The 27,107-nt window shown below is 45.3% G+C and overlaps 1 protein-coding gene across 4 annotated transcripts in view; it reads right to left on the minus strand.

Annotated features, from left to right (window-relative positions):
* Positions 1-1,227: 1,227 nt before the first annotated feature.
* The window catches only part of LOC308706481 (poly(ADP-ribose) glycohydrolase), a 39,057-nt gene continuing 13,177 nt past the window's right edge, over positions 1,228-27,107 (minus strand). For all 4 annotated transcript variants that reach the window (XM_081392158.1, XM_081392159.1, XM_081392161.1 and 1 more), the window contains 11 exons: positions 25,521-25,613; positions 14,620-14,774; positions 14,186-14,265; positions 14,044-14,104; positions 13,894-13,969; positions 12,116-12,263; positions 3,262-3,340; positions 3,077-3,185; positions 2,200-2,305; positions 1,799-1,927; positions 1,228-1,707 (listed from right to left, as the gene is read on the minus strand). In XM_081392158.1, coding sequence (XP_081248284.1) covers positions 1,601-1,707; positions 1,799-1,927; positions 2,200-2,305; positions 3,077-3,185; positions 3,262-3,340; positions 12,116-12,263; positions 13,894-13,969; positions 14,044-14,104; positions 14,186-14,265; positions 14,620-14,774; positions 25,521-25,613 — 1,143 coding nt within the window. In that variant the 3' untranslated portion in view covers positions 1,228-1,600. The remainder of the gene's footprint in view (positions 1,708-1,798; positions 1,928-2,199; positions 2,306-3,076; positions 3,186-3,261; positions 3,341-12,115; positions 12,264-13,893; positions 13,970-14,043; positions 14,105-14,185; positions 14,266-14,619; positions 14,775-25,520; positions 25,614-27,107) is intronic.

Raw genomic sequence — 27,107 nt, forward strand, 5'->3', positions numbered from 1 at the left:
AACACACTCATCTCTCCGCACATGAAACACGCTCATCTCTCTGCACACGAAACACACTCATCTCTCCACACACATGAAACACACTAATCTCTCAGCACACGAAACACACTCATCTCTCCACACACATGAAACACACTAATCTCTCCGCACATGAAACACACTCATCTCTCCGCACATGAAACACGCTCATCTCTCCGCACACGAAACACACTCATCTCTCCGCACATGAAACACACTCATCTCTCCGCACACAAAACACACTCATCTCTCCACACACATGAAACACACTAATCTCTCCGCACATGAAACACACTCATCTCTCCGCACATGAAACACGCTCATCTCTCCGCACACGAAACACACTCATCTCTCCACACACATGAAACACACTAATCTCTCAGCACACGAAACACGCTCATCTCTCAGCACACGAAACACACTCATCTCTCCGCACGCGAAACACACTCATCTCTCCGCACACGAAACACGCTCATCTCTCCACACACATGAAACACACTAATCTCTCAGCACACGAAACACGCTCATCTCTCAGCACACGAAACACACTCATCTCTCCGCACACGAAACACACTCATCTCTCCGCACGCGAAACACACTCATCTCTCCGCACGCGAAACACACTCATCTCTCCGCACACGAAACACGCTCATCTCTCCACACACATGAAACACACTAATCTCTCAGCACACGAAACACGCTCATCTCTCCGCACGCGAAACACACTCATCTCTCCGCACGCGAAACACACTCGATGAGCCGTTATTCCTGGAGCTGGAGAAACTACAGGATCCTTCAGCAAGGGTCAAAGTTTCACTGCGGGATTTACAGTAAAAGATCTGATTCATACGCCGTAGAAAGATTGAGATGTAAATCAAACAAACTCAATGTTAAATCTTGAGTTTCATCAGACATATGATTTTCTGTTTTAAAATACTCTTCTTAGTAAGAGTAAGAACGATTGAATTGGTAACGATTTAATCCATCTGTGAGACTGGTTGAGCTTCAGGCGTGTTTGACATTCATACTGACTGTGTGAGCTTCAAAGGTCAAACTCATTCAGGGGGACACACCGAGCGCAGATCCGCGTTTGAAATCTGCGCTACAAAGCCTGGGTTCTGCCAGCGAGAGGCTCGGTCGATCAAACCCAGCGGGTCCAGCGGCTTTCATCTCTGGACCCGCACCCGCAGAAGCACAACACAGCTGACAAACTATTAAACAGATTTATTGAGGCTCATTCAGTGATGTCAGAGGTACAGAAAACAATTCAGGAGTCATGTCAGAGCTGCTGGGGTCAGAGGTCAGGGGTCAGAGCTGCTGAGGTCAGTCGTCAGGGGTCAGAGCTGCTGGGGTCAGAGGTCAGGGGTCAGAGCTGCTGGGGTCACAGTTCAGAGGGTCAGAGCTGCTGGGGTCAGAGTTCAGAGCTGCTGGGGTCAGTCATGGGTCAGAGGTCAGGGGTCAGAGCTGCTGGGGTCAGTCATGGGTCAGAGGTCAGGGGTCAGAGCTGCTGGGGTCAGAGGTCAGGGCTGCTGGGGTCAGTCAGGGGTCAGAGCTGAGAGCTGCTGGGGTCAGAGGTCGGAGGTCAGAGGTGTTCAGAGAGGAAGCTGTAAAGTGTTTCCTGAGGTTTTGCTCTTGATGTTTCCTTAATCACACGCTCATAGTATTGCTGCAACATGTTGAACACGGATCCTGCAAGACAGAGGAGGAAAATGACTGATGAAAACCTGCACAAATATGATGTCCCGCATCCAATGCTCCTGTGATCTCAGGTGTGTCTCACCTACGCTGACGTGACGGTGTGTGAAGTGTGTGTGGATGCGGTGGACATCTCTGAGCAGATCAGCGTCTCCAAACGTGAAGTACATCAAATCACGCTCCGCTTCTGCTGCCGCCATCATCTGCAGAACAGCTACACACACACACACACACACACAGACAGATACACACAAACACACGTTGAGAACAACAGCCGATAACAATAACAAATATCACCACAATCACTCTTCATCTGAATAACAGTGTGAGTTTGAGTCGTTTACTCTCTCGCTAATGAGAAACTGTGTGAGGATCAATAGAGGAGAGACAGATGCTCTTCAGTAAACGAGAGTTCATTTGTTCCCAATAACATGTGCCGTTTAGGATGGAAACATATAACTGTTGATTTCAGGCTTTCAGTCGAACCTTTGAGACGAGTGTCTCCTCCAAACGCTCCACATCCCCAGTTTCCCGTCGCAACGGCTGACAGATTCTCCGACTCGACTCCAAGACGAGCAAAACCACAGAAGGCCTGATGGACAGAGAGAGAGAGAGAGAGAGAGTGAGAGAGAGAGAGAGAGAGAGAGAGAGAGAGAGAGAGAGAGAGAGAGAGAGAGAGAGAGAGAGAGAGAGAGAGAGAGAGAGAGAGAGAGAGAGAGAGAGAGAGAGAGAGAGAGAGAGAGAGAGAGAGAGAGAGAGAGAGAGAGAGAGAGAGAGAGTGAGTGTGAGAGAGAGAGAGAGAGAGAGAGAGAGAGAGAGAGATCATGAGTGACCATCGCTGAATCGGACTGAACTTCAGCTGAGTCTCATTCAGTGAGCAGATCTTAACACTTATATCTGTAAGGATATGTTTTATTATCTGTCCCTCGTGGATCAGTGATATGGAGTGTCTCTGCAACAGATTCATTCACCATTTAAATTTAATGGACAATGCTAAAAGCTCTACAATCTGCAATCAATCAATCATTAATGCTTATTTACTCTGTTTGTCCACAACAATACAGATATGAATTCATCATTAATTAGGTTTGAAAGGAAACGGCAATTAAAGTTTCCAGTGAAGTGCAGATGATCAAAGCAACACATCAAACACAGAAACAGACGTCCTGCTGTTCATCCGCTCGCGTTAATAATGCAGCAATAAACCAGACCAGTTTACAGCTGCGAACCGAGTCTCGTCACATGATCAAGGTGCTTTATCTCTTATTGCACAGATGATGTGGGATATTTAGTGATAATGATGAGTGATATCTAGTGATTGACCTTGTTGAGTTCTCTGGTCATGTTATATTGTGTGATTGACCTTGTTGAGTTCTCTTGTCATGTTGTCGGGGAGAAACTGCTGCAGGAAGTTCCTGTAATGCAGGGCGTCGATGGCGACGATCTCCGTGACCCTGCGCTGCCATTTGTCCCTACGGACAAACACACACGCATCAGCGTCTCTGAGAACACACACTCACAGTCAGACGAGTTGCATGTCGGCATCACCTTGGCGTCTGGTCGTCATGGTTACCGTCCCATCGGTAGGTGTGTGAGTATCCCGAGTATCTGCTGAACTGCTCTGTTCCTGTTAATACAACAGAGTAATATTCATACTTGAGCTGAATAACTACTATAACGTATTTAGAGCAGCATTATATTTTCAGAATTTATGAACTTTACAACATTGACAGTTATTCTCCTGTTTATTACTGTGAAGCACTGTCTGTGACGACGGGAAACCTATCTGAAAACAGTCATCATGAAACTATGTGATATTATCTAGGTGAAAGAGGCTCTATGTGATGGGATTTATCTGACCTTGGTGACGCGAGGCCGCTAGCAGACGGTCGGTTTAGCCAGTCTGTCTGCTTCCTGACCTGAGCCCCAGATTGTCATGTTTGAGCTCTAAGACTATGAGCCATATTACTAGAGAGAAGAGCAGCACCATCCCAGGAGGGATGAATACCATCACTTTTCAACAGGTCAGGTCTGCCCCAAAAACTTTTCCAATTGTCTATGAACCCTATATTATTTTGCGGACACCACTTCGACAGCCAGCCATTGAGTGAGGACAATCTACTAAGTATCTCATCACTCCGGCGAACAGGAAGGGGGCCAGAGCAAATTACAGTGCCTGACATCATACTTGTCTGACCGTTATCAGTTTGTAGCAGTAAATGAAGACACACACACACACACACACACACACACACTGTACATGCTACCCTTAGGAGATATCATTAGGAAGCATGGCATTAGTTTTCACTGTTGTGCTGATGATACTAAGCTCTATATTTCTTCACACACAGACGAAACTTACCAATTCACAAAATTAACGGAATGTATAGCTGATATAAAAAATTGGATGACTAGTAATATCCTACTACTTACGACTAGTAATATCCTACTAGACAAACGTAAATTTGTCTTCCTGTTTCGAATGCGCATGCGTCGCGTCTGAGCGCGTTGTTGTCTTTGGAGCTCCATCGATTGATTTATAATTCTTGATTTCTCTTTAAACTCACTTACAACGAACATTTTCTACTTTTCCTCACCTCATAGTTATAACGCGGATTGTTGAGCAGACGCGTCTCAAGCCTAGTGATCCAACGCTGGATACTCTTATAGGTTACGTCCGTGGATCACGGCTGAACGCGTCTTCTCCGCACTCACTTACAAACAAACATTTTTTCGCCTATCGTGCGTCTACTCTACACCCGTACCACTGAAAAGACGGATTATATCCAAGACTTAAGCCATAAATTAGTATTAATATTGATAGCACCACTGGTAGCGTCGTTGCTAACTTAACTTACTGTCCATCTGTTAAAATGGCGAATATATCAAATGTAAGTAGTCTACCTTTTGGTGCAGGTGAGGACACATTTGAGCTGCACGCGGTGCAGTCTGAGCTGGAAGCTGTTGAGAAACAGATCCACGACCTTTTAGTAAGAAAAGCCGAGCTGATAGACCGGCGGTTAGCTCTTGAAACATCACGTGCCGAGGCACACAAATCAGAGACTAACGTTACTAACCCGATGACTCCGACCTCGTCTACTCCGTGCGTTCCTCAACATCGGTCCCGAACGTCGAGGTCGCGATCAGCCATGGTCTCGTTCACTCCGGCTCCAACATGCCATCACGAAGCCTGGATTTTTCCGCGGCGGGAGACGCGAGCCAGGTCTAGACCAAGAAAACTCTCTCCGACCCTCCCGGTTTTCGAGATATCCACACAAAACCGCTTCTCCCCTCTTCGCGAAACAGAACGCGATGCTGTGATCATCGGCGATTCCATCGTTCGACACGTACACGCTACGTTAAATAAAAGTAAGGTGCATAGTCACTGCTTTCCTGGTGCTCGTGTTTCTGAAATCGCTGCTCACGTTCCCGAGATTTTGAACGAGCGCGTCGGAACTGTTGTCCTGCACGCGGGAGGGGCCGACATCAGGCTGTGCCAGACGGAAGTTCTGAAGAAAGACTTCAGGAATCTGATCGATACGGTACGCAGCACATCGCCTGATATAACGATTATTGTGTCAGGACCGCTTCCCACGTACCGACTAGGTCATGAAAAGTTTAGTAGATTATTTGCGCTTAATGAATGGTTAATGTCATGGTGCAATGAGCAGAAACTTCTCTTTGTAAATAATTGGAATCTGTTTTGGGAGCGTCCTAGGCTTTACCGTGCTGATGGCTTACACCCAAGCAGATTCGGATCGGATCTTCTGTCAGATAACATCTCCAAAATGTTAAATACCTTTTGACTAGTAACCAAAAGTCCAAATCATAGTCTCTGCTGCACCAATTTAACTGATATAAATAGTGTAGAACATTGCATAGAAACTGTGTCTATTCCTCGTTTAGTGAGATCAAATCATAAATCTACTGCAGGATCTAGAAAAAATCTAATTGTTATTAAACCAGAAAATGTTGCTATTGGTAATCAAAAACAATTTTTAAAGCTAGGTCTTCTAAACATTAGATCACTCACACCTAAGGCAGTTATTGTAAATGAAATAGTCACAGATAATAGCTTCGATGTACTTTGCCTTACTGAAACCTGGCTTAAACCAAATGATTATTTCGGTTTAAATGAGTCTACTCCATCAGGATACTCCTATAAGCACGAGCCCCGTCTGAATGGTCGTGGCGGCGGTGTTGCAACAATCTATAGACATCTTCTCAATGTTACTCAGAAAACGGGTTATAAGTTTATTTCATTTGAAGTACTTGTACTAAATGTTACGCTCTTAGATGTTCGAAAAACATCCCTATTATCTCTAGCCTTGGCTACCGTATATAGACCGCCTGGGCCTTACGCTGATTTCCTAAAAGAGTTTGCAGATTTTCTCTCAGACCTATTAGTTAACTTCGATAAAGCATTAATTGTTGGAGACTTTAATATCCATGTAGATAATCAAAATGATGCGTTAGGGGCTGCGTTTACTGATTTATTAAACTCCTTTGGGGTCAAGCAAAACATTACCGGACCGACTCATCGATTTAATCATACACTCGATTTAATTATATCACATGGAACCGATCCAACCGATATAGATATCATTCCACAAAGTGACGATGTCACTGACCATTACATGGTAACTTGCATATTACGTACTCCTGTAATATATCATGCTGCGCCGCGTTATCGATTAGGCAGAACAATCCTTCCATCCACCATAGATAATTTTTCAAACAGCTTATCGGATCTGTCTCAGCTGCTCAGTGAACCCAAACAAACAGATGAACTTGAGGAATTAACTAGCACTATGAGCACCACTCTCTCTGGATCATTGGATATTGTTGCGCCCATTAGATTAAAAAAGGTCAGAGAGAAAAGTAAAGCACCATGGTACAACAATACTACGCGTGTTCTAAAGAGAGAAACCCGTAATTTAGAGCGTAAATGGAAACAAACCAACTTAGAGGTCTTTAGAATCGCATGGAAAGACAGTATGTCACGTTATAAAAAGGCCCTAAAAGCGGCCAGGGCTGAGCATCTACGCAAACTAATAGAAAACAACCATAACAATCCTAAGTTCTTATTTAACACAGTGGCGAGACTAACAAATAAACAGATGTCTCCTGAACAAAATATTCCATTACAGTTTAGTAGTAATGATTTCATGAAGTTCTTCACTGAGAAAATAGAAAACATCAGAACCACAATTGTAAACGTTCAATCCTCAATCGCGCCTTATAATTCAGCCTCAATTATCACCCCGCAAGAACAATTACAGTGCTTTACAACTATAGAACAAAAAGAGTTAAATAAACTTTTTACTTCATCTAAAACAACAACATGTTTACTAGATCCTATACCAACTAAACTATTGAAAGAAGTGTTACCTGTAGTGGAAGAGCCTCTCCTCAATATTATTAACTCGTCTTTATCTTTAGGTTATGTTCCAAAAACATTTAAACTGGCAGTTATAAAACCTCTCATTAAGAAACCACAATTAGATCCGAATAATCTAGTAAATTATAGACCCATTTCAAATCTACCTTTTATGTCTAAAATACTAGAAAAAATTGTGTCCGCTCAACTGGGCTCTTTCTTACAAGAAAATGACACCTATGAAAAGTTTCAGTCTGGGTTCAGGCCGCATCATAGCACTGAAACTGCGCTCGTTAAAATCACAAATGATTTACTTTTAGCTTCTGACCAAGGCTGTATCTCAATATTAGTTTTACTTGATCTTAGTGCTGCGTTCGATACTATAGATCATACAATACTCTTCGATCGACTACAAAATTATACTGGTGTTCAAGGACAAGCATTAAGCTGGTTTAGATCGTATTTATCTGACCGCTACCATTTTGTTTATTTAAATGGAGAAAAATCTATCATAACTCCAGTAAACTATGGAGTGCCGCAGGGATCTGTGTTAGGCCCTCTATTATTCTCAATATATATGCTGCCACTTGGAAATATTATAAGGAAACATGGAATTAGTTTCCATTGTTATGCTGATGACACTCAAATCTATATTTCATCACGGCCAGATGAAAACGCTAAATTATCCAAATTGACAGAGTGTGTTAAAGATATAAAAGATTGGATGACGCATAATTTTCTTTTATTAAATCCAGACAAGACAGAGGTACTACTTATCGGTTCAAAAAACCACCCACAAAACCTCTCACAATACAACTTTAACATAGTAGGATGTCCTGTTACTTCATCCTCTACAGTAAAAGACCTGGGTGTTATATTAGACTGCAACCTGTCTTTTGAAAATCATATTTCATATGTTACAAGAACAGCCTTTTTCCACCTTAGAAACATTGCTAAGCTACGTAATATGCTATCTGTTTCTGATGCAGAAAAGTTAGTTCATGCATTCATGACCTCGAGACTAGATTACTGTAATGCGTTATTAGCCGGTTGTCCTGCATCCTCAATAAACAAGCTACAGTTAGTCCAAAATGCCGCCGCTAGAGTTCTAACTAGATCAAGAAAATATGATCATATAACACCGATTTTATCATCTCTACATTGGTTACCTATAAAGTCCCGTATTAATTACAAGGTATTGCTACTGACTTATAAAGCCCTAAACGGCTTAGCTCCAGTCTATTTAACGGATCTTCTATCGCCCTATAATCCATCGCGCTCTTTAAGGTCACTAAATTCGAGGCTTTTGGTCATACCTAGGATATCTAGGTCCACCAAAGGAGGGAGAGCATTTTCACATTTAGCACCAAAACTCTGGAATAGTCTTCCGGATACTGTTCGTTGCTCAGACTCGCTCTCCCAGTTTAAAACTAGATTAAAGACGCATCTCTTCAGCCAGGCATTCATATAATACTTTTAATCCTACAGTTAAATCCGACCTCTAGTTCATAAACGCCAGAGGAGAACTGGCCCCCGACTGAGCCCGGGTTCTCCCAAGTTTTTTTTTTCTCCATTAGGTCACCTGATGGAGTTTTTCGGTTCCTTGCCACTGTTGCCTTTGGCTTGCTCAGTTGGGGATATTTGGGGATATTTAATTGAATTAATCAATCAACGATACTATTGATCAGCATTAACAAACGTAGACGTTCCACTAGAAACAAACATTGATGTATTGTTCTAATTTATTACTGTGAAGCTGCTTTGATACAACCTGTGTTGTGAAAAGCGCTATATAAATAAACTTGACTTGACTTGACTTACTTAATTCTGAAAAAAAACAGAGATTCTTATTATTGGACAAAAAACTTCCTCACGTAATAATCTAGAATACTGTCTAACACTTGATAGCTGCTCTGTCAAGTCTTCGTCGTCGGTTAGGAACCTGTGTGTGTGTGTGTGTGTGTGTGTGTGTGCGTGTGTGTGCTCTTTGATACCAATCTTTCATTTGAAACTCATGTGTCTAGTATCTGTAAAACCGCATTCCTCCAAATATATCTAAATTACGCCATATGCTCTCATTGACAAATGCGGAACAATTAGTTCATGCGTTCATGACCTCAAGGCTAGATTACTGTAATGCTCTACTGGGTGGTTGCCCTGCACGCTTAATAAACAAACTACAGCTGGTCCAAAACGCCGCAGCTCGAGTTCTTACCAGAACCAGGAAGTATGACCATATTAGCCCGGTTCTGTCAACACTGCATTGGCTCCCTATTAAACATCGTATACATTTTAAAATATTGTTGATTACTTACAAAGCACTAAATGGTTTAGCTCCGCAGTGCTTGAGCGAGCTCTTAACGCATTATAGTCCGTCACGTCTATTGCGATCTCAAAATTCTGGCCAGTTGATAATACCTCGAAAAGTGGTTCCCAAGCACGTTCCTGGAGGCCCCCAACACAATTTGAATCTCTCCTTTGTCTGACACACCCATTTCAGGTCTTGGAGTCTCTAGTAATGAGCTGATGACCTGAATCAGGTGTGTTTGAGAAATGCAAAATGTGCAGTGCTGCGGGGCCTCCAGGAACATGGTTGGGAATCACTGACCTAGAATATAAAATTCGACTGCTGGCTTCAAATCCTTTTCTATTTGGCATGGATACACGGAGACAACAAAAAATTCTGTATTATGCTGCCAGACAAGTAATTTGTTGAGGTCAATTTGTAAAGAAAGACTACACGCCTGCGCAATAATATATTATTACGCGCATGCCTATAGACTGAACAAATATTATGCATGTGTATAATAACACACACACACACACACACAGCAGCGGTGGCGCGATCAGTCGATCACCTGACATCGAGGAACTGAGAGTTTAATCGGATCAGAGACTCCTGGCAGCAGCAGCGGCGGGTCTGTCCGGCATCGACCCGAACCGCAGAACCACAGATAAGCTCATTGTCTTTATTGGAGAGGAAATGAGATAAACGCATTCCTGCTGGGAAGAATTCCTGCTCATGTGACCTTCAGAAGGAGTCTGGGCTTTGTGTGTTTCTGAAGCATCTTCAGTGACCGATGCTGGAGTCTCTGACAGATTAAAGGTCACTAATGCATCTCATCTGAGCATCGGCTAAACTGAGCATCGGTCCTTCGAGAACATCATCTTCATCATCTTCATCATCACCGTCTCAGGCTTAATGTCAGGCCTTTGTCTCAAACACCAGCTTTATTCAGAGACGGCATGTGATTAAAACGATTCAAATCATATTCTGGAGATTCAGAGAGACTTTACAAACAACGATCTGCTGCCGGACCCGTGTGTGTGTGTGTGTGTGTGAGCTGAGGAGAAACAGCATGAGTCCTGCAACAACTGGGACGTTCCTGTCTTGTGTGTGTGTGTGTGTGTTTCCTGCAGAGACTGGGATGTTCCTGTCGTGTGTGTGTCCTGGCTGCAGATCCGCATCGGTGAGTCACTGATCCCCATCTCTCACTGAAGCCTGACAGGGCAGACGCTCCGCAATCAGCCGCAATTCAATTAACCGAAGCCACTTTGGCAAATTTCTGTACAGCTACAAGAAGATCCATTTTACCCATCGATGTCTGAGAGCCGAGTGGGGAATATGATTTAGAGATAGTGGAAGAGAGAGAGAGAAAGAGATAGAGAGCGAGCGAGCGAGAGAGAGCGACGCTGTAATAGAGGAGATGTCGTGGCCCGATGCATTAGCATTAGCCCAGCGACTCCAGTCGGCTCTTAGAGCCGTAATTAATTCTGCAGGACTGTAATAAAGTTAAGAGCTGTAAGTGGCGGGAGGGGGGCGGGGCCTGAAGGTGACTCCATGGAGACGAGATGACCGGGGGGCGGGGCCTAAAGGTGACTCCATGGAGACAAGATGCCCGGGAGGCGGGGCCTGAAGGTGACTCCATGGAGACGAGATGACCGGGGGCGGGGCCTAAAGGTGACTCCACGGAGACGAGATGACCGGGGGGTGGAGCCTGAAGGTGACTCCATGGAAACGAGATGACGGACAGCCGACCCAAGAATACTGATCAGAGGAAGAGGACAACGAGTCCTTCTGCTACTCAGTTGACGCGGAGGCCGAAACCGGCCCGTCGTGTGTGTGTGTTAATGCTGAAGATTCTCAGCGCGACATTAGTGCAAACGCTTGCCTTCTAGTGTTTCCTCCTTCAGAACACAACTGTGACGAAGAGCAGCAGACGAAGCGTTATAAGTTACAGTGCTGATGTGTGTGTAGCTGACTGAACCATCTGAGGACACTGAGACACACACACACACACACACACACACACACACACACACACACACACACTCTCTCTCTCTCTCTCTCTCTCTCACACACACACACACACACACACACACACACACACACACACACACACACACACACACACTCTCTCTCTCTCTCTCTCTCTCACACACACACACACACACGTCAGAAGACACTGTAACCTTTACGTGCACTTCGCAGACAGCAGCATTCTGGAACATCAACGCAAACTTCTTTCTTTCACCATTTCAGTGATTAAGGAAAAGTGCTTTAACAGCTGAGAAGAACGCGGCTCATGAGAACACACACCAGAGCCGTTCTCACGGGTCACTGAGGCGCTGAAGCTGCTTATTCACGCATACGGGTTCAGATCACGCAGAGAATGTAAGTAAAAAATTTGAAATATCAGCCAATTTTCTTGGAATGATTCATCACTTTTCCATTTAAGTTGGAGCAGGAGGAACCCTTTCAAACTACATGTAAATGGGAAAAAATACAAAATAAAACCCTGATCATTGCTAACACAAATGTCAGAAGACACTGACGGCCTTTACGAGCACTTCAGAAGAGTTTTTGCAGAACGTCACCATCACATGCAAGCGGCGTCAGTGACACACAGCAATCAGACACACAGACTGATTGAGTCTCAGCGGGTCTGAAGGTTCGAGTGCTGATTGCAGTCTGAACACACACTCCACAGGGATCTCAGCGTGTTCTTCTGTGTGTTCTACCTGTGATGATCAGACACTCGTTGTCCTCCAGAGCTTCAGTGAAGAGGCGAGCCGCGATCAGCTCCGGGTTTATCAGGAAACGGATTTCCTCCTGAACCAGACCAGAACCGGTCACTCCCCCCCCGACAAACCTGTTGGCAAAGTCCACCTGCAGTAAACACACACACACACACACACACACACACATACAATATATATATATAAAACAGTCTCTCACACACACACAAGGTGAAACATCAATGTAAATTTTAATTTTCTCCCAAATATGATGTGATTTTGGTGTGACCTTAGACCCGGAGGTGTGTGATGCGTGTGGTGAAGCGTGTGTGTGAGGTGTGTGGTAATGCGTGTGGTGATGCATGTGTGATGCGTGTGCTGATGCGTGTGGTAATGCGTGTGGTGATGCATGTGTGATGCGTGTGCTGATGCTTGTGGTAATACGTGTGGTGATGCATGTGTGATGCGTGTGCTGATGCTTGTGGTAATACGTGTGGTGATGCATGTGTGATGCGTGTGCTGATGCTTGTGGTAATGCGTGTGGTGATGCATGTGTGATGCGTGTGCTGATGCGTGTGGTAATACGTGTGGTGATGCATGTGTGATGCGTGTGCTGATGCTTGTGGTAATACGTGTGGTGATGCATGTGTGATGCGTGTGGTGATGCGTGTGGTGATGCGTGTGCTGATGCATGTGTGATGCGTGTGGTGATGCGTACGTGTGAGGCATGTGCTGATGCATGTGTGATGCGTGTGGTAATACGTGTGGTGATGCATGTGTGATGCGTGTGCTGATGCTTGTGGTAATGCGTGTGGTGATGCATGTGTGATGCGTGTGGTGATGCGTGTGGTGATGCGTGTGCTGATGCATGTGTGATGCGTGTGGTGATGCGTACGTGTGAGGCATGTGCTGATGCGTGTGGTAATGCGTGTGCTGATGCGTGTGGTGATGCATGTGTGATGTGTGTGGTGATGCGTGTGGTGATGCATGTGTGATGCGTGTGGTAATGCGTGTGCTGATGCGTGTGCTGATGCGTGTGGTGATGCATGTGTGATGTTTGTGGTGATGCGTGTGGTGATGCATGTGTGATGCGTGTGGTGATGCGTACGTGTGAGGCGTGTGGTGAAGCGTGTGGTGAGGTGGGTGGTGATGTGTGTGGTGATGCATGTGTGATGCGTGTGGTGATGCATGTGTGATGTGTGTGGTGATGCGTGTGGTGATGTGTGCTGATGCATGTGTGATGCGTGTGGTGATGCATGTGTGATGTGTGTGGTGATGCGTGTGGTGATGTGTGTGCTGATGCATGTGTGAGGCGTGTGGTGAAGCGTGTGCTGATGCGTGTGGTGAAGCGTGTGGTGAGTTTGGTGGTGATGCGTGTGGTGATGCGTGTGGTGATGCGTGTGGTGGTGCGTGTGCTGATGCGTGTGGTGGTGCGTGTGGTGAGGCGTGTGCTGATGTGTGTGCTGATGCGTGTGCTGAGGCGTGTGCTGATGCGTGTGCTGATGCGTGTGCTGAGGCGTGTGCTGAGGCGTGTGGTGGTGCGTGTGGTGAGGTGGTTGGTGATGCGTGTGGTGATGCGTGTGTGGTCATGCGTGTGCAGATGTGTGTGTGATGATGCATGTGTGTGTGTGATGCGTGTGGTGAGGCCTGTGGTGATGCGTGTGGTCATGTGTGTGCAGATGCGTGTGCTGATGTGTGTGTGCTGATGTTTGTGTGATGTGTGTGTGATGATGTGTGTGCTGATGTGTGTGTGATGAGTGTGTGTGTGATGCGTGTGTCACCTGCAGCATGCCATAGCCCTGCTCCTCTATGGTTCCATCACAGCGGATGTGAAGTTTGCTGAACTGCTTCTCTGAGCTAAAAACCACATCAAGAGCGTTTATTGGCTTGTGGAAAATGAAATGGCTCTGACTGTGGAAGATGAATCTCACCTGGACCACGAGGGCGGACGCTGCAGACACTGTCTGGTGTAAGTTATGAGACCGGTGGGCCCTCGGGAACAAAACACAACAAAAAGAGTTAGTCACCGATCCGTGAGCGAGTGACGCTTGACACATGCAAAGTCAAACTCACTGCGCTGCGTGACCCGCTCAAAGTACCACAGAAGGGTTTTGAGTTTCTGCTGTTTGCTCGGGGACGAACCTTCAAACAACCTACAAAACACACAGACCAAATCGTATGGAAGACTGCGTCTAATATTTCATTTTCATATCCACAATGACAATTGATGAGTGATGTGCGGTGTGGTGCGTTTGGAGACACACAAATGCTAACAATTTAAAACTCACAGAAAACGTGTCAAAAGTCTCATGCATCACTTCAACTCTAACCAATATTTCATGTCAATGTATGTCATTATTATTTGGTTATGTATTAAGCAGTCGTATCACATTCAGTCAGGTTTTAAAAGAGATCTCAGTCATTTCCATCGAGTCACTCTTTCAAACATCCATCATCCTCTCACACGAGCCTCTGCACTGATGCTGTTCGGATCTGAGGTTTCGCACCTGTTGAAGTTTATGTCAGGATAGTTGCTGGACTCCGTCCTGCGAGAGCTGCGTCGAGGGAAAGTGCAGAAGAAGGCGTTCGCCAGCAGACTCGAAACCTGCTCCTGCGAGAGAGTGATGGAGCCGCAGCGCTGCGTGCTCAGCAACGGGATCGGCTGCACAAACACACACACACACACACACGCACACACACACACACACACACACACACACACACACACACACACACACACACACACACACACACGCACACACGCACACACACACACACACACACACACACACACACACACGCGCACACACACACACACACACACACACACGCACGCACACACGCGCACACACACACACACACACACACACACACACACACACACACACACACACACACACGTACACACACGCACACACACACACAAACAAACGCACACACACAAACGCATGCACACGTGTGCACACACACACACACACACACACACACACACACACACACACACACACACACACACACACATACGCACACACACACACACGCGCACACACACGCGCAGAGATATTATTAACAACATCCATCTCAAACACTAAAAAAATAAAATGCTCTTGACTTTATTGGCAAAGGCGGCTGCAATGCAAAATGTTCTCATTGGTGGAGGATCAGTGGGTGGAGACTTGATCAACCAATCAATGAGCGCTGGAGTGTTCGTTCTGGAGGCTCTGGTGTGTTTGGTGTGTGATTGAGTGACGGAGGTTCTGGTGTGTTTGTGTGTGATTGAGGAATGGAGGTTCTGGTGTGTTTTGTGTGTGATTGAGTGATGGAGGTTCTGGTGTGTTTTGTGTGTGATTGAGTGATGGAGGTTCCGGAGGTTCTGGTGTGTTTTACGTGTGATTGAGTGACGGAGGTTCTGGTGTGTTTTGCGTGTGAGTGAGTGATGGAGGCTCTGGTGTGTTTTGCGTGTGATTGAGTGATGGAGGTTATGGAGGTTCTGGTGTGTTTTGCGTGTGATTGAGTGATGGAGGTTCTGGTGTGTTTTGCGTGTGATTGAGTGATGGAGGTTCTGGTGTGTTTTGCGTGTGATTGAGTGATGGAGGTTCTGGTGTGTTTTGCGTGTGATTGAGTGATGGAGGCTCTGGTGTGTTTTGCGTGTGATTGAGTGATGGAGGTTATGGAGGTTCTGGTGTGTTTTGTGTGTGATTGAGTGATGGAGGTTCTGGTGTGTTTTTCGTGTGATTGTGGTTCTGGTGTGTTTTTTGTGTAATTGAGTGATGGAGGTTCTGGAGGTTCTAGTGTGTTTTACGTGTGATTGAGTGACGGAGGTTCTGGTGTGTTTTGCGTTTGATTGAGTGATGGAGGTTCTGGTGTGTTTTGCGTGTGATTGAGTGATGGAGGCTCTGGTGTGTTTTGCGTGTGATTGAGTGATGGAGGTTCTGGTGTGTTTTGCGTGTGATTGAGTGATGGAGGTTCTGGTGTGTTTTGCGTGTGATTGAGTGATGGAGGTTCTGGTGTGTTTTGCGTGTGATTGTGGTTCTGGTGTGTTTTTTGTGTAATTGAGTGACGGAGGTTCTGGAGGTTCTAGTGTGTTTTACGTGTGATTGAGTGATGGAGGTTCTGGTGTGTTTTGCGTGTGATTGAGTGACGGAGGTTCTGGTGTGTTTTGCGTGTGATTGAGTGATGGAGGTTCTGGTGTGTTTTGCGTGTGATTGAGTGATGGAGGCTCTGGTGTGTTTTGCGTGTGATTGAGTGATGGAGGTTCTGGTGTGTTTTGCGTGTGATTGTGGTTCTGGTGTGTTTTTGTGTAATTGAGTGATGGAGGTTCTGGAGGTTCTAGTGTGTTTTACGTGTGATTGAGTGATGGAGGTTCTGGTGTGTTTTGCGTGTGATTGAGTGACGGAGGTTCTGGTGTGTTTTGCGTGTGATTGAGTGATGGAGGTTCTGGTGTGTTTTGCGTGTGATTGAGTGATGGAGGCTCTGGTGTGTTTTGCGTGTGATTGAGTGATGGAGGTTCTGGTGTGTTTTGCGTGTGATTGAGTGATGGAGGTTCTGGTGTGTTTTGCGTGTGATTGAGTGATGGAGGTTCTGGTGTGTTTTGCGTGTGATTGTGGTTCTGGTGTGTTTTTTGTGTAATTGAGTGACGGAGGTTCTGGAGGTTCTAGTGTGTTTTACGTGTGATTGAGTGATGGAGGTTCTGGTGTGTTTTGCGTGTGATTGAGTGACGGAGGTTCTGGTGTGTTTTGCGTGTGATTGAGTGATGGAGGTTCTCGTGTGTTTTGCGTGTGATTGAGTGATGGAGGCTCTGGTGTGTTTTGCGTGTGATTGAGTGATGGAGGTTCTGGTGTGTTTTGCGTGTGATTGTGGTTCTGGTGTGTTTTTGTGTAATTGAGTGATGGAGGTTCTGGAGGTTCTAGTGTGTTTTACGTGTGATTGAGTGATGGAGGTTCTGGTGTGTTTTGCGTGTGATTGAGTGACGGAGGTTCTGGTGTGTTTTGCGTGTGATTGAGTGATGGAGGTTCTGGTGTGTTTTGCGTGTGATTGAGTGATGGAGGTTCTGGTGTGTTTTGCGTGTGATTGAGTGATGGAGGCTCTGGTGTGTTTTGCGTGTGATTGAGTGATGGAGGTTCTGGTGTGTTTTGCGTGTGATTGAGTGATGGAGGTTCTGGTGTGTTTTGCGTGTGATTGAGTGATGGAGGTTCTGGTGTGTTTTTCGTGTGATTGTGGTTCTGGTGTGTTTTTTGTGTAATTGAGTGATGGAGGTTATGGAGGTTCTAGTGTGTTTTACGTGTGATTGAGTGATGGAGGTTCTGGTGTGTTTCGCGTGTGATTGAGTGATGGAGGTTCTGGTGCGTTTTTTGTGTAATTGAGTGATGGAGGTTATGGAGGTTCTGGTGTGTTTTGCGTGTGATTGAGTGATGGAGGTTCTGGTGTGTTTTGCGTGTGATTGAGTGATGGAGGTTCTGGTGTGTTTTGCGTGTGATTGAGTGATGGAGGCTCTGGTGTGTTTTGCGTGTGATTGAGTGATGGAGGTTCTGGTGTGTTTTTTGTGTAATTGAGTGATGGAGGTTATGGAGGTTCTGGTGTGTTTTGCGTGTGATTGAGTGATGGAGGTTCTGGTGTGTTTTGCGTGTGATTGAGTGATGGAGGTTCTGGTGTGTTTTGCGTGTGATTGAGTGATGGAGGCTCTGGTGTGTTTTGCGTGTGATTGAGTGATGGAGGTTCTCGTGTGTTTTGCGTGTGATTGAGTGATGGAGGCTCTGGTGTGTTTTGCGTGTGATTGAGTGATGGAGGTTCTGGTGTGTTTTGCGTGTGATTGTGGTTCTGGTGTGTTTTTGTGTAATTGAGTGATGGAGGTTCTGGAGGTTCTAGTGTGTTTTACGTGTGATTGAGTGATGGAGGTTCTGGTGTGTTTTGCGTGTGATTGAGTGACGGAGGTTCTGGTGTGTTTTGCGTGTGATTGAGTGATGGAGGTTCTGGTGTGTTTTGCGTGTGATTGAGTGATGGAGGTTCTGGTGTGTTTTGCGTGTGATTGAGTGATGGAGGCTCTGGTGTGTTTTGCGTGTGATTGAGTGATGGAGGTTCTGGTGTGTTTTGCGTGTGATTGAGTGATGGAGGTTCTGGTGTGTTTTGCGTGTGATTGAGTGATGGAGGTTCTGGTGTGTTTTTCGTGTGATTGTGGTTCTGGTGTGTTTTTTGTGTAATTGAGTGATGGAGGTTATGGAGGTTCTAGTGTGTTTTACGTGTGATTGAGTGATGGAGGTTCTGGTGTGTTTCGCGTGTGATTGAGTGATGGAGGTTCTGGTGCGTTTTTTGTGTAATTGAGTGATGGAGGTTATGGAGGTTCTGGTGTGTTTTGCGTGTGATTGAGTGATGGAGGTTCTGGTGTGTTTTGCGTGTGATTGAGTGATGGAGGTTCTGGTGTGTTTTGCGTGTGATTGAGTGATGGAGGCTCTGGTGTGTTTTGCGTGTGATTGAGTGATGGAGGTTCTGGTGTGTTTTTTGTGTAATTGAGTGATGGAGGTTATGGAGGTTCTGGTGTGTTTTGCGTGTGATTGAGTGATGGAGGTTCTGGTGTGTTTTGCGTGTGATTGAGTGATGGAGGTTCTGGTGTGTTTTGCGTGTGATTGAGTGATGGAGGCTCTGGTGTGTTTTGCGTGTGATTGAGTGATGGAGGTTCTGGTGTGTTTAGTGTGTGATTGAGTGACGGAGGTTCTGGTGTGTTTTACGTGTGATTGAGTGATGGAGGTTCTGGTGTGTTTTGCATGTGATTGAGTGATGGAGGTTCTGGTGTGTTTTGCGTGTGATTGAGTGATGGAGGTTCTGGTGTGTTTTGCGTGTGATTGAGTGATGGAGGTTCTGGTGTGTTTTGCGTGTGACTGAGTGATGGAGGTTTTGGTGTGTTTTATGTGTGATTGAGTGATGGAGGTTCTGGTGTGTTTTGTGTGTGATTGAGTGATGGAGGTTCTGGTGTGTTTTGCGTGTGACTGAGTGATGGAGGTTCTGGTGTGTTTTGTGTGTGATTGAGTGATGGAGGTTCTGGTGTGTTTTGCGTGTGATTGAGTGATGGAGGTTCTGGTGTGTTTTGCGTGTGACTGAGGGATGGAGGTTTTGGTGTGTTTTATGTGTGATTGAGTGATGGAGGTTCTGGTGTGTTTTGTGTGTGATTGAGTGATGGAGGTTCTGGTGTGTTTTGCGTGTGATTGAGTGATGGAGGTTCTGGTGTGTTTTGCGTGTGACTGAGTGATGGAGGTTTTGGTGTGTTTTATGTGTGATTGAGTGATGGAGGTTCTGGTGTGTTTTGCGTGTAATTGAGTGATGGAGGTTCTGGTGTGTTTTGCGTGTGATTGAGTGATGGAGGTTCTGGTGTGTTTTGCGTGTGACTGAGTGATGGAGGTTTTGGTGTGTTTTATGTGTGATTGAGTGATGGAGGTTCTGGTGTGTTTTGTGTGTGATTGAGTGATGGAGGTTCTGGTGTGTTTTGCGTGTGATTGAGTGATGGAGGTTCTGGTGTGTTTTGCGTGTGACTGAGTGATGGAGGTTTTGGTGTGTTTTATGTGTGATTGAGTGATGGAGGTTCTGGTGTGTTTTGCGTGTGATTGAGTGATGGAGGTTCTGGTGTGTTTTGCGTGTGATTGAGTGATGGAGGTTCTGGTGTGTTTTGCGTGTGACTGAGTGATGGAGGTTTTGGTGTGTTTTATGTGTGATTGAGTGATGGAGGTTCTGGTGTGTTTCATGTGTGATTGAGGAATGGAGGTTCTGGTGTGTTTTGTGTGTGATTGAGGAATGGAGGCTCTGGTTTGTTTTGTGTGTGATTGAGTGATGGAGGTTCTGGAGGTTCTGGTGTGTTTTGTGTGTGATTGAGGAATGGAGGTTCTTGTTTGTTTTGTGTGTGATTGAGTGATGGAGGTTCTGGAGGTTCTGGTGTGTTTTGTGTGTGATTGAGTGATGGAGGTTCTGGTGTGTTTTGTGTGTGATTAAGTGATGGAGGTTCTGGTGTGTTTTGCGTGTGATTGAGTGATGGAGGTAATGGTGTGTTTTGTGTGTGATTAAGTGATGGAGGTTCTGGTGTGTTTTGCGTGTGATTGAGTGATGGAGGTTCTGAAATGTTTTGTGTGTGATTGAGTGATGGAGGTTCTGGAGGTTCTGGTGTGTTTTGTGTATGATTAAGTGATGGAGGTTCTGGTGTGTTTTGTGTGTGATTGAGTGATTGAGTGATGGAGGTTCTGGAGGTACTGGTGTGTTTTGTGTGTGATTGAGTGATGGAGGTTCTGGTGTGTTTTGCGTGTGATTGAGTGATGGAGGTTCTGATGTGTTTTGTGTGTGATTGAGTGATGGAGGTTCTGGTGGGGTTTTTTGTGTGATTGAGTGACGGAGGTTCTGGTGTGTTTTGTGTGTGATTGAGTGATGGAGGTTCTGGAGGTTCGTTGTTTTTTTTGTGTGATTGAGTGACGGAGGTTCTGGTGTGTTTTGTGTGTGATTGAGTGATGGAGGTTCTGGTGGGTTTTGTGTGATTGAGTGATGGAGGTTCTGGGGGTTCTGGTGTGTTTTGTATGTGATTAATGGTTTGTTTTGTGTGTGATTGAGTAATGGAGGTTCTGGTGTGTTTAGTGTGTGATTGAGTGAAGGAGATTCTGGAGGTTCTGGTGTGTTTTGTGTGTGTTTAAGTGATGGAGGTTCTGGTGTGTTTTGTGTGTGATTGAGTGAGGAGGTTCTGGTGTGTTTTGTGTGTGATTGAGTGAGGAGGTTCTGGTGTGTTTAGTGTGTGATTGAGTGATGGAGGTTCTGGTGTGTTTTGTGTGTGATTGAGTGATGGAGGTTCTGGTGTGTTTTGTGTGTGATTGAGGGATGGAGGTTCTGGTGTGTTTTGTGTGTGATTGAGTGATGGAGGTTCTGGTGTGTTTTGTGTGTGATTGAGTGAGGAGGTTCTGGTGTGTTTTGTGTGTGATTGAGTGATGGAGGCTCTGGTGTGTTTAGTGTGTGATTGAGTGATGGAGGTTCTGGTGTGTTTAGTGTGTGATTGAGTGATGGAGGTTCTGGTGTGTTTAGTGTGTGATTGAGTGATGGAGGTTCTGGTGTGTTTTGCGTGTGATTGAGTGATGGAGGTTCTGGTGTGTTTTGTGTGTGATTGAGTGATGGAGGTTCTGGTGTGTTTAGTGTGTGATTGAGTGATGGAGGTTCTGGTGTGTTTTGCGTGTGATTGAGTGACGGAGGCTCTGGTGTGTTTAGTGTGTGATTGAGTGATGGAGGTTCTGGTGTGTTTTGCGTGTGATTGAGTGATGGAGGTTCTGGTGTGTTTTGTGTGTGATTGAGTGATGGAGGTTCTGGTGTGTTTTGTGTGTGATTGAGGGATGGAGGTTCTGGTGTGTTTTGTGTGTGATTGAGTGATGGAGGCTCTGGAGGTTCTGGTGTGTTTTGTGTGTGATTGAGTGATGGAGGTTCTGGTGTGTTTTGCGTGTGATTGAGTGATGGAGGTTCTGGTGTGTTTTGCGTGTGACTGAGTGATGGAGGTTTTGGTGTGTTTTATGTGTGATTGAGTGATGGAGGTTCTGGTGTGTTTTGTGTGTGATTGAGTGATGGAGGTTCTGGTGTGTTTTGCGTGTGATTGAGTGATGGAGGTTCTGGTGTGTTTTGCGTGTGACTGAGTGATGGAGGTTTTGGTGTGTTTTATGTGTGATTGAGTGATGGAGGTTCTGGTGTGTTTTGCGTGTAATTGAGTGATGGAGGTTCTGGTGTGTTTTGCGTGTGATTGAGTGATGGAGGTTCTGGTGTGTTTTGCGTGTGACTGAGTGATGGAGGTTTTGGTGTGTTTTATGTGTGATTGAGTGATGGAGGTTCTGGTGTGTTTTGTGTGTGATTGAGTGATGGAGGTTCTGGTGTGTTTTGCGTGTGATTGAGTGATGGAGGTTCTGGTGTGTTTTGCGTGTGACTGAGTGATGGAGGTTTTGGTGTGTTTTATGTGTGATTGAGTGATGGAGGTTCTGGTGTGTTTCATGTGTGATTGAGGAATGGAGGTTCTGGTGTGTTTTGTGTGTGATTGAGGAATGGAGGCTCTGGTTTGTTTTGTGTGTGATTGAGTGATGGAGGTTCTGGAGGTTCTGGTGTGTTTTGTGTGTGATTGAGGAATGGAGGTTCTTGTTTGTTTTGTGTGTGATTGAGTGATGGAGGTTCTGGAGGTTCTGGTGTGTTTTGTGTGTGATTGAGTGATGGAGGTTCTGGTGTGTTTTGTGTGTGATTAAGTGATGGAGGTTCTGGTGTGTTTTGCGTGTGATTGAGTGATGGAGGTAATGGTGTGTTTTGTGTGTGATTAAGTGATGGAGGTTATGGTGTGTTTTGCGTGTGATTGAGTGATGGAGGTTCTGAAATGTTTTGTGTGTGATTGAGTGATGGAGGTTCTGGAGGTTCTGGTGTGTTTTGTGTATGATTAAGTGATGGAGGTTCTGGTGTGTTTTGTGTGTGATTGAGTGATTGAGTGATGGAGGTTCTGGAGGTACTGGTGTGTTTTGTGTGTGATTGAGTGATGGAGGTTCTGGTGTGTTTTGCGTGTGATTGAGTGATGGAGGTTCTGATGTGTTTTGTGTGTGATTGAGTGATGGAGGTTCTGGTGGGGTTTTTTGTGTGATTGAGTGACGGAGGTTCTGGTGTGTTTTGTGTGTGATTGAGTGATGGAGGTTCTGGAGGTTCTGGTGTTTTTTTTGTGTGATTGAGTGACGGAGGTTCTGGTGTGTTTTGTGTGTGATTGAGTGATGGAGGTTCTGGTGGGTTTTGTGTGTGATTGAGTGATGGAGGTTCTGGGGGTTCTGGTGTGTTTTGTATGTGATTAATGGTTTGTTTTGTGTGTGATTGAGTGATGGAGGTTCTGGTGTGTTTAGTGTGTGATTGAGTGAAGGAGATTCTGGAGGTTCTGGTGTGTTTTATGTGTGATTGAGTGATGGAGGTTCTGGTGTGTTTTGCGTGTGATTGAGTGATGGAGGTTCTGGTGTGTTTTGCGTGTGACTGAGTGATGGAGGTTTTGGTGTGTTTTATGTGTGATTGAGTGATGGAGGTTCTGGTGTGTTTCATGTGTGATTGAGGAATGGAGGTTCTGGTGTGTTTTGTGTGTGATTGAGGAATGGAGGCTCTGGTTTGTTTTGTGTGTGATTGAGTGATGGAGGTTCTGGAGGTTCTGGTGTGTTTTGTGTGTGATTGAGGAATGGAGGTTCTTGTTTGTTTTGTGTGTGATTGAGTGATGGAGGTTCTGGAGGTTCTGGTGTGTTTTGTGTGTGATTGAGTGATGGAGGTTCTGGTGTGTTTTGTGTGTGATTAAGTGATGGAGGTTCTGGTGTGTTTTGCGTGTGATTGAGTGATGGAGGTAATGGTGTGTTTTGTGTGTGATTAAGTGATGGAGGTTCTGGTGTGTTTTGCGTGTGATTGAGTGATGGAGGTTCTGAAATGTTTTGTGTGTGATTGAGTGATGGAGGTTCTGGAGGTTCTGGTGTGTTTTGTGTATGATTAAGTGATGGAGGTTCTGGTGTGTTTTGTGTGTGATTGAGTGATGGAGGTTCTGGAGGTACTGGTGTGTTTTGTGTGTGATTGAGTGATGGAGGTTCTGGTGTGTTTTGCGTGTGATTGAGTGATGGAGGTTCTGATGTGTTTTGTGTGTGATTGAGTGATGGAGGTTCTGGTGGGGTTTTTTGTGTGATTGAGTGACGGAGGTTCTGGTGTGTTTTGTGTGTGATTGAGTGATGGAGGTTCTGGAGGTTCTGGTGTTTTTTTTGTGTGATTGAGTGACGGAGGTTCTGGTGTGTTTTGTGTGTGATTGAGTGATGGAGGTTCTGGTGGGTTTTGTGTGTGATTGAGTGATGGAGGTTCTGGGGGTTCTGGTGTGTTTTGTATGTGATTAATGGTTTGTTTTGTGTGTGATTGAGTGATGGAGGTTCTGGTGTGTTTAGTGTGTGATTGAGTGAAGGAGATTCTGGAGGTTCTGGTGTGTTTTGTGTGTGTTTAAGTGATGGAGGTTCTGGTGTGTTTTGTGTGTGATTGAGTGAGGAGGTTCTGGTGTGTTTTGTGTGTGATTGAGTGAGGAGGTTCTGGTGTGTTTAGTGTGTGATTGAGTGATGGAGGTTCTGGTGTGTTTTGTGTGTGATTGAGTGATGGAGGTTCTGGTGTGTTTTGTGTGTGATTGAGGGATGGAGGTTCTGGTGTGTTTTGTGTGTGATTGAGTGATGGAGGTTCTGGTGTGTTTTGTGTGTGATTGAGTGAGGAGGTTCTGGTGTGTTTTGTGTGTGATTGAGTGATGGAGGCTCTGGTGTGTTTAGTGTGTGATTGAGTGATGGAGGCTCTGGTGTGTTTAGTGTGTGATTGAGTGATGGAGGTTCTGGTGTGTTTAGTGTGTGATTGAGTGATGGAGGTTCTGGTGTGTTTTGTGTGTGATTGAGTGATGGAGGTTCTGGTGTGTTTAGTGTGTGATTGAGTGATGGAGGTTCTGGTGTGTTTAGTGTGTGATTGAGTGATGGAGGTTCTGGTGTGTTTTGCGTGTGATTGAGTGATGGAGGTTCTGGTGTGTTTTGTGTGTGATTGAGTGATGGAGGTTCTGGTGTGTTTAGTGTGTGATTGAGTGATGGAGGTTCTGGTGTGTTTTGCGTGTGATTGAGTGACGGAGGCTCTGGTGTGTTTAGTGTGTGATTGAGTGATGGAGGTTCTGGTGTGTTTTGCGTGTGATTGAGTGATGGAGGTTCTGGTGTGTTTTGTGTGTGATTGAGTGATGGAGGTTCTGGTGTGTTTTGTGTGTGATTGAGTGATGGAGGCTCTGGTGTGTTTAGTGTGTGATTGAGTGATGGAGGTTCTGGTGTGTTTAGTGTGTGATTGAGTGATGGAGGTTCTGGTGTGTTTTGTGTGTGATTGAGTGATGGAGGTTCTGGTGTGTTTAGTGTGTGATTGAGTGATGGAGGTTCTGGTGTGTTTAGTGTGTGATTGAGTGATGGAGGTTCTGGTGTGTTTTGCGTGTGATTGAGTGATGGAGGTTCTGGTGTGTTTTGTGTGTGATTGAGTGATGGAGGTTCTGGTGTGTTTAGTGTGTGATTGAGTGATGGAGGTTCTGGTGTGTTTTGCGTGTGATTGAGTGACGGAGGCTCTGGTGTGTTTAGTGTGTGATTGAGTGATGGAGGTTCTGGTGTGTTTTGCGTGTGATTGAGTGATGGAGGTTCTGGTGTGTTTTGTGTGTGATTGAGTGATGGAGGTTCTGGTGTGTTTTGTGTGTGATTGAGGGATGGAGGTTCTGGTGTGTTTTGTGTGTGATTGAGTGATGGAGGCTCTGGAGGTTCTGGTGTGTTTTGTGTGTGATTGAGTGAGGAGGTTCTGGTGTGTTTAGTGTGTGATTGAGTGATGGAGGTTCTGGTGTGTTTTGCGTGTGATTGAGTGATGGAGGTTCTGGTACCTGTGTGAAGAGGCTCGGCGCTCTCAGTGCCAGCTGTGCCATGGCTGGAAGCAGCTTCCCAAACATCTGCTCTGCTTCAGACCCCTGCAGACCCTGGACACACACACACACACACACACACACAGAGAGAGAGAGAGAGTTCTGAGGTCTGGGATTATCTGGTACAGGTGGAGCTTCTGTTGAGCTAGTGTTCAGGGCCAGAGTCATGGAAACATGTTCAATCTCTCTTATAAAACAGATCCTCACATACTCACGTATGTCTCCTCTTGGAAGCAAAACAATGTGCAAAAGTGCCACACAAACATAAGCAAGTGCAAAAGACCGAATAAAGATGCATTTCATGGTCTAGTGTAGGTTTAAGTTCATATGGGACGAATGATTACATTCAATAATCAGACCGTTTGACAGCCGAGCCCAGATAAACACTGGGTTACTGTGTGCTTGTGCATATGTGGGAGATCAGGCCTGTTTCTGTCATGTGTTTGTTTACTTTTTACATTTAACTTAATATTCAACAATATTATTGATCTCCTGCATTGACACCATTATATGAGAACTGAACTGAGCTGGACGATGACATCACTGTTTTCTCCAGAGCAGCTATATATATAAATATGAACTAAATTAATTACTTTTTTTACAACAAAAATGAACCATCACTGAACTTACTTAAGCTGGACTGTGACGCTATTTTCTTCTAGACAAACTTGGTTGGGTTATTTTCCTGTTATCTCTCTAAGCTGCTTTGAAGCATTCTGTATTGTAAAAAGTGCTATATAAATAAAGGTGACTTGACTTGTGTGTGTGTGTGTGTGTGTGTGAGTGAGAGAGTGTGTGGTTGAGAGTGTGAGTGTGTATGTGTGTGTGTGTGTGCGTGTGTGTGTGTGTTAGACCAAAGAAACGGACATCAGCACAGATACTCAAACTGCTGGTCAATCAAGAGCCAGAAAATTATTTCATTTCCGATCAGAGGCAGCTTTTCCCTGCTCTGTAAACGCAAACACACACAGCTACTGCATTTTTATTCTAATTTACAGACAATCCATGACAAGCTGAAATTCATTTCATCAAGACGGACCTTCAGAGCTTTTACAGTTTGACACTAACGAGCAGAAGAAATGCAGGCGCTCTTCAAAGCTGTCTAACGAAACCATCACACAACGGGAAAACAAGCAGCCGTAAAATCACACCGGCTCCATCTCTGCACACACACACACACACACAAGGCCCAATCAGCAGTTTATGGCATGTGCCTTTACACACACACACACACACACACACACATACACTGCGTCAGTCTATCACAGATGATAGTTACTCCGCTCTTGTTTACGATGACATGTCAGAGCCATCAATCTACAGGGCATTTCATCAGCTTTCTCATCTGATTAAAACACGTCCGGGAACAAATGCAGATGAGGAACTCGAACAAGCCCGTTCAGCTCAGGACAAATGTGTAGCGACAACCACGAAAAGGTTGTAAATAACGGTGGCGTTTCGATCATAAACCCAGAGCCGGTCGAGAGCCAGCTGAGACTCTCTGACAGGACAGTGAACAAACCAACACAAAACACACAGGATCACACA

The sequence above is a fragment of the Scardinius erythrophthalmus genome (genome assembly GCF_964197995.2).
Source record: "Scardinius erythrophthalmus genome assembly, chromosome: 18".
NCBI classification, from domain to species: domain Eukaryota; kingdom Metazoa; phylum Chordata; class Actinopteri; order Cypriniformes; family Leuciscidae; genus Scardinius; species Scardinius erythrophthalmus.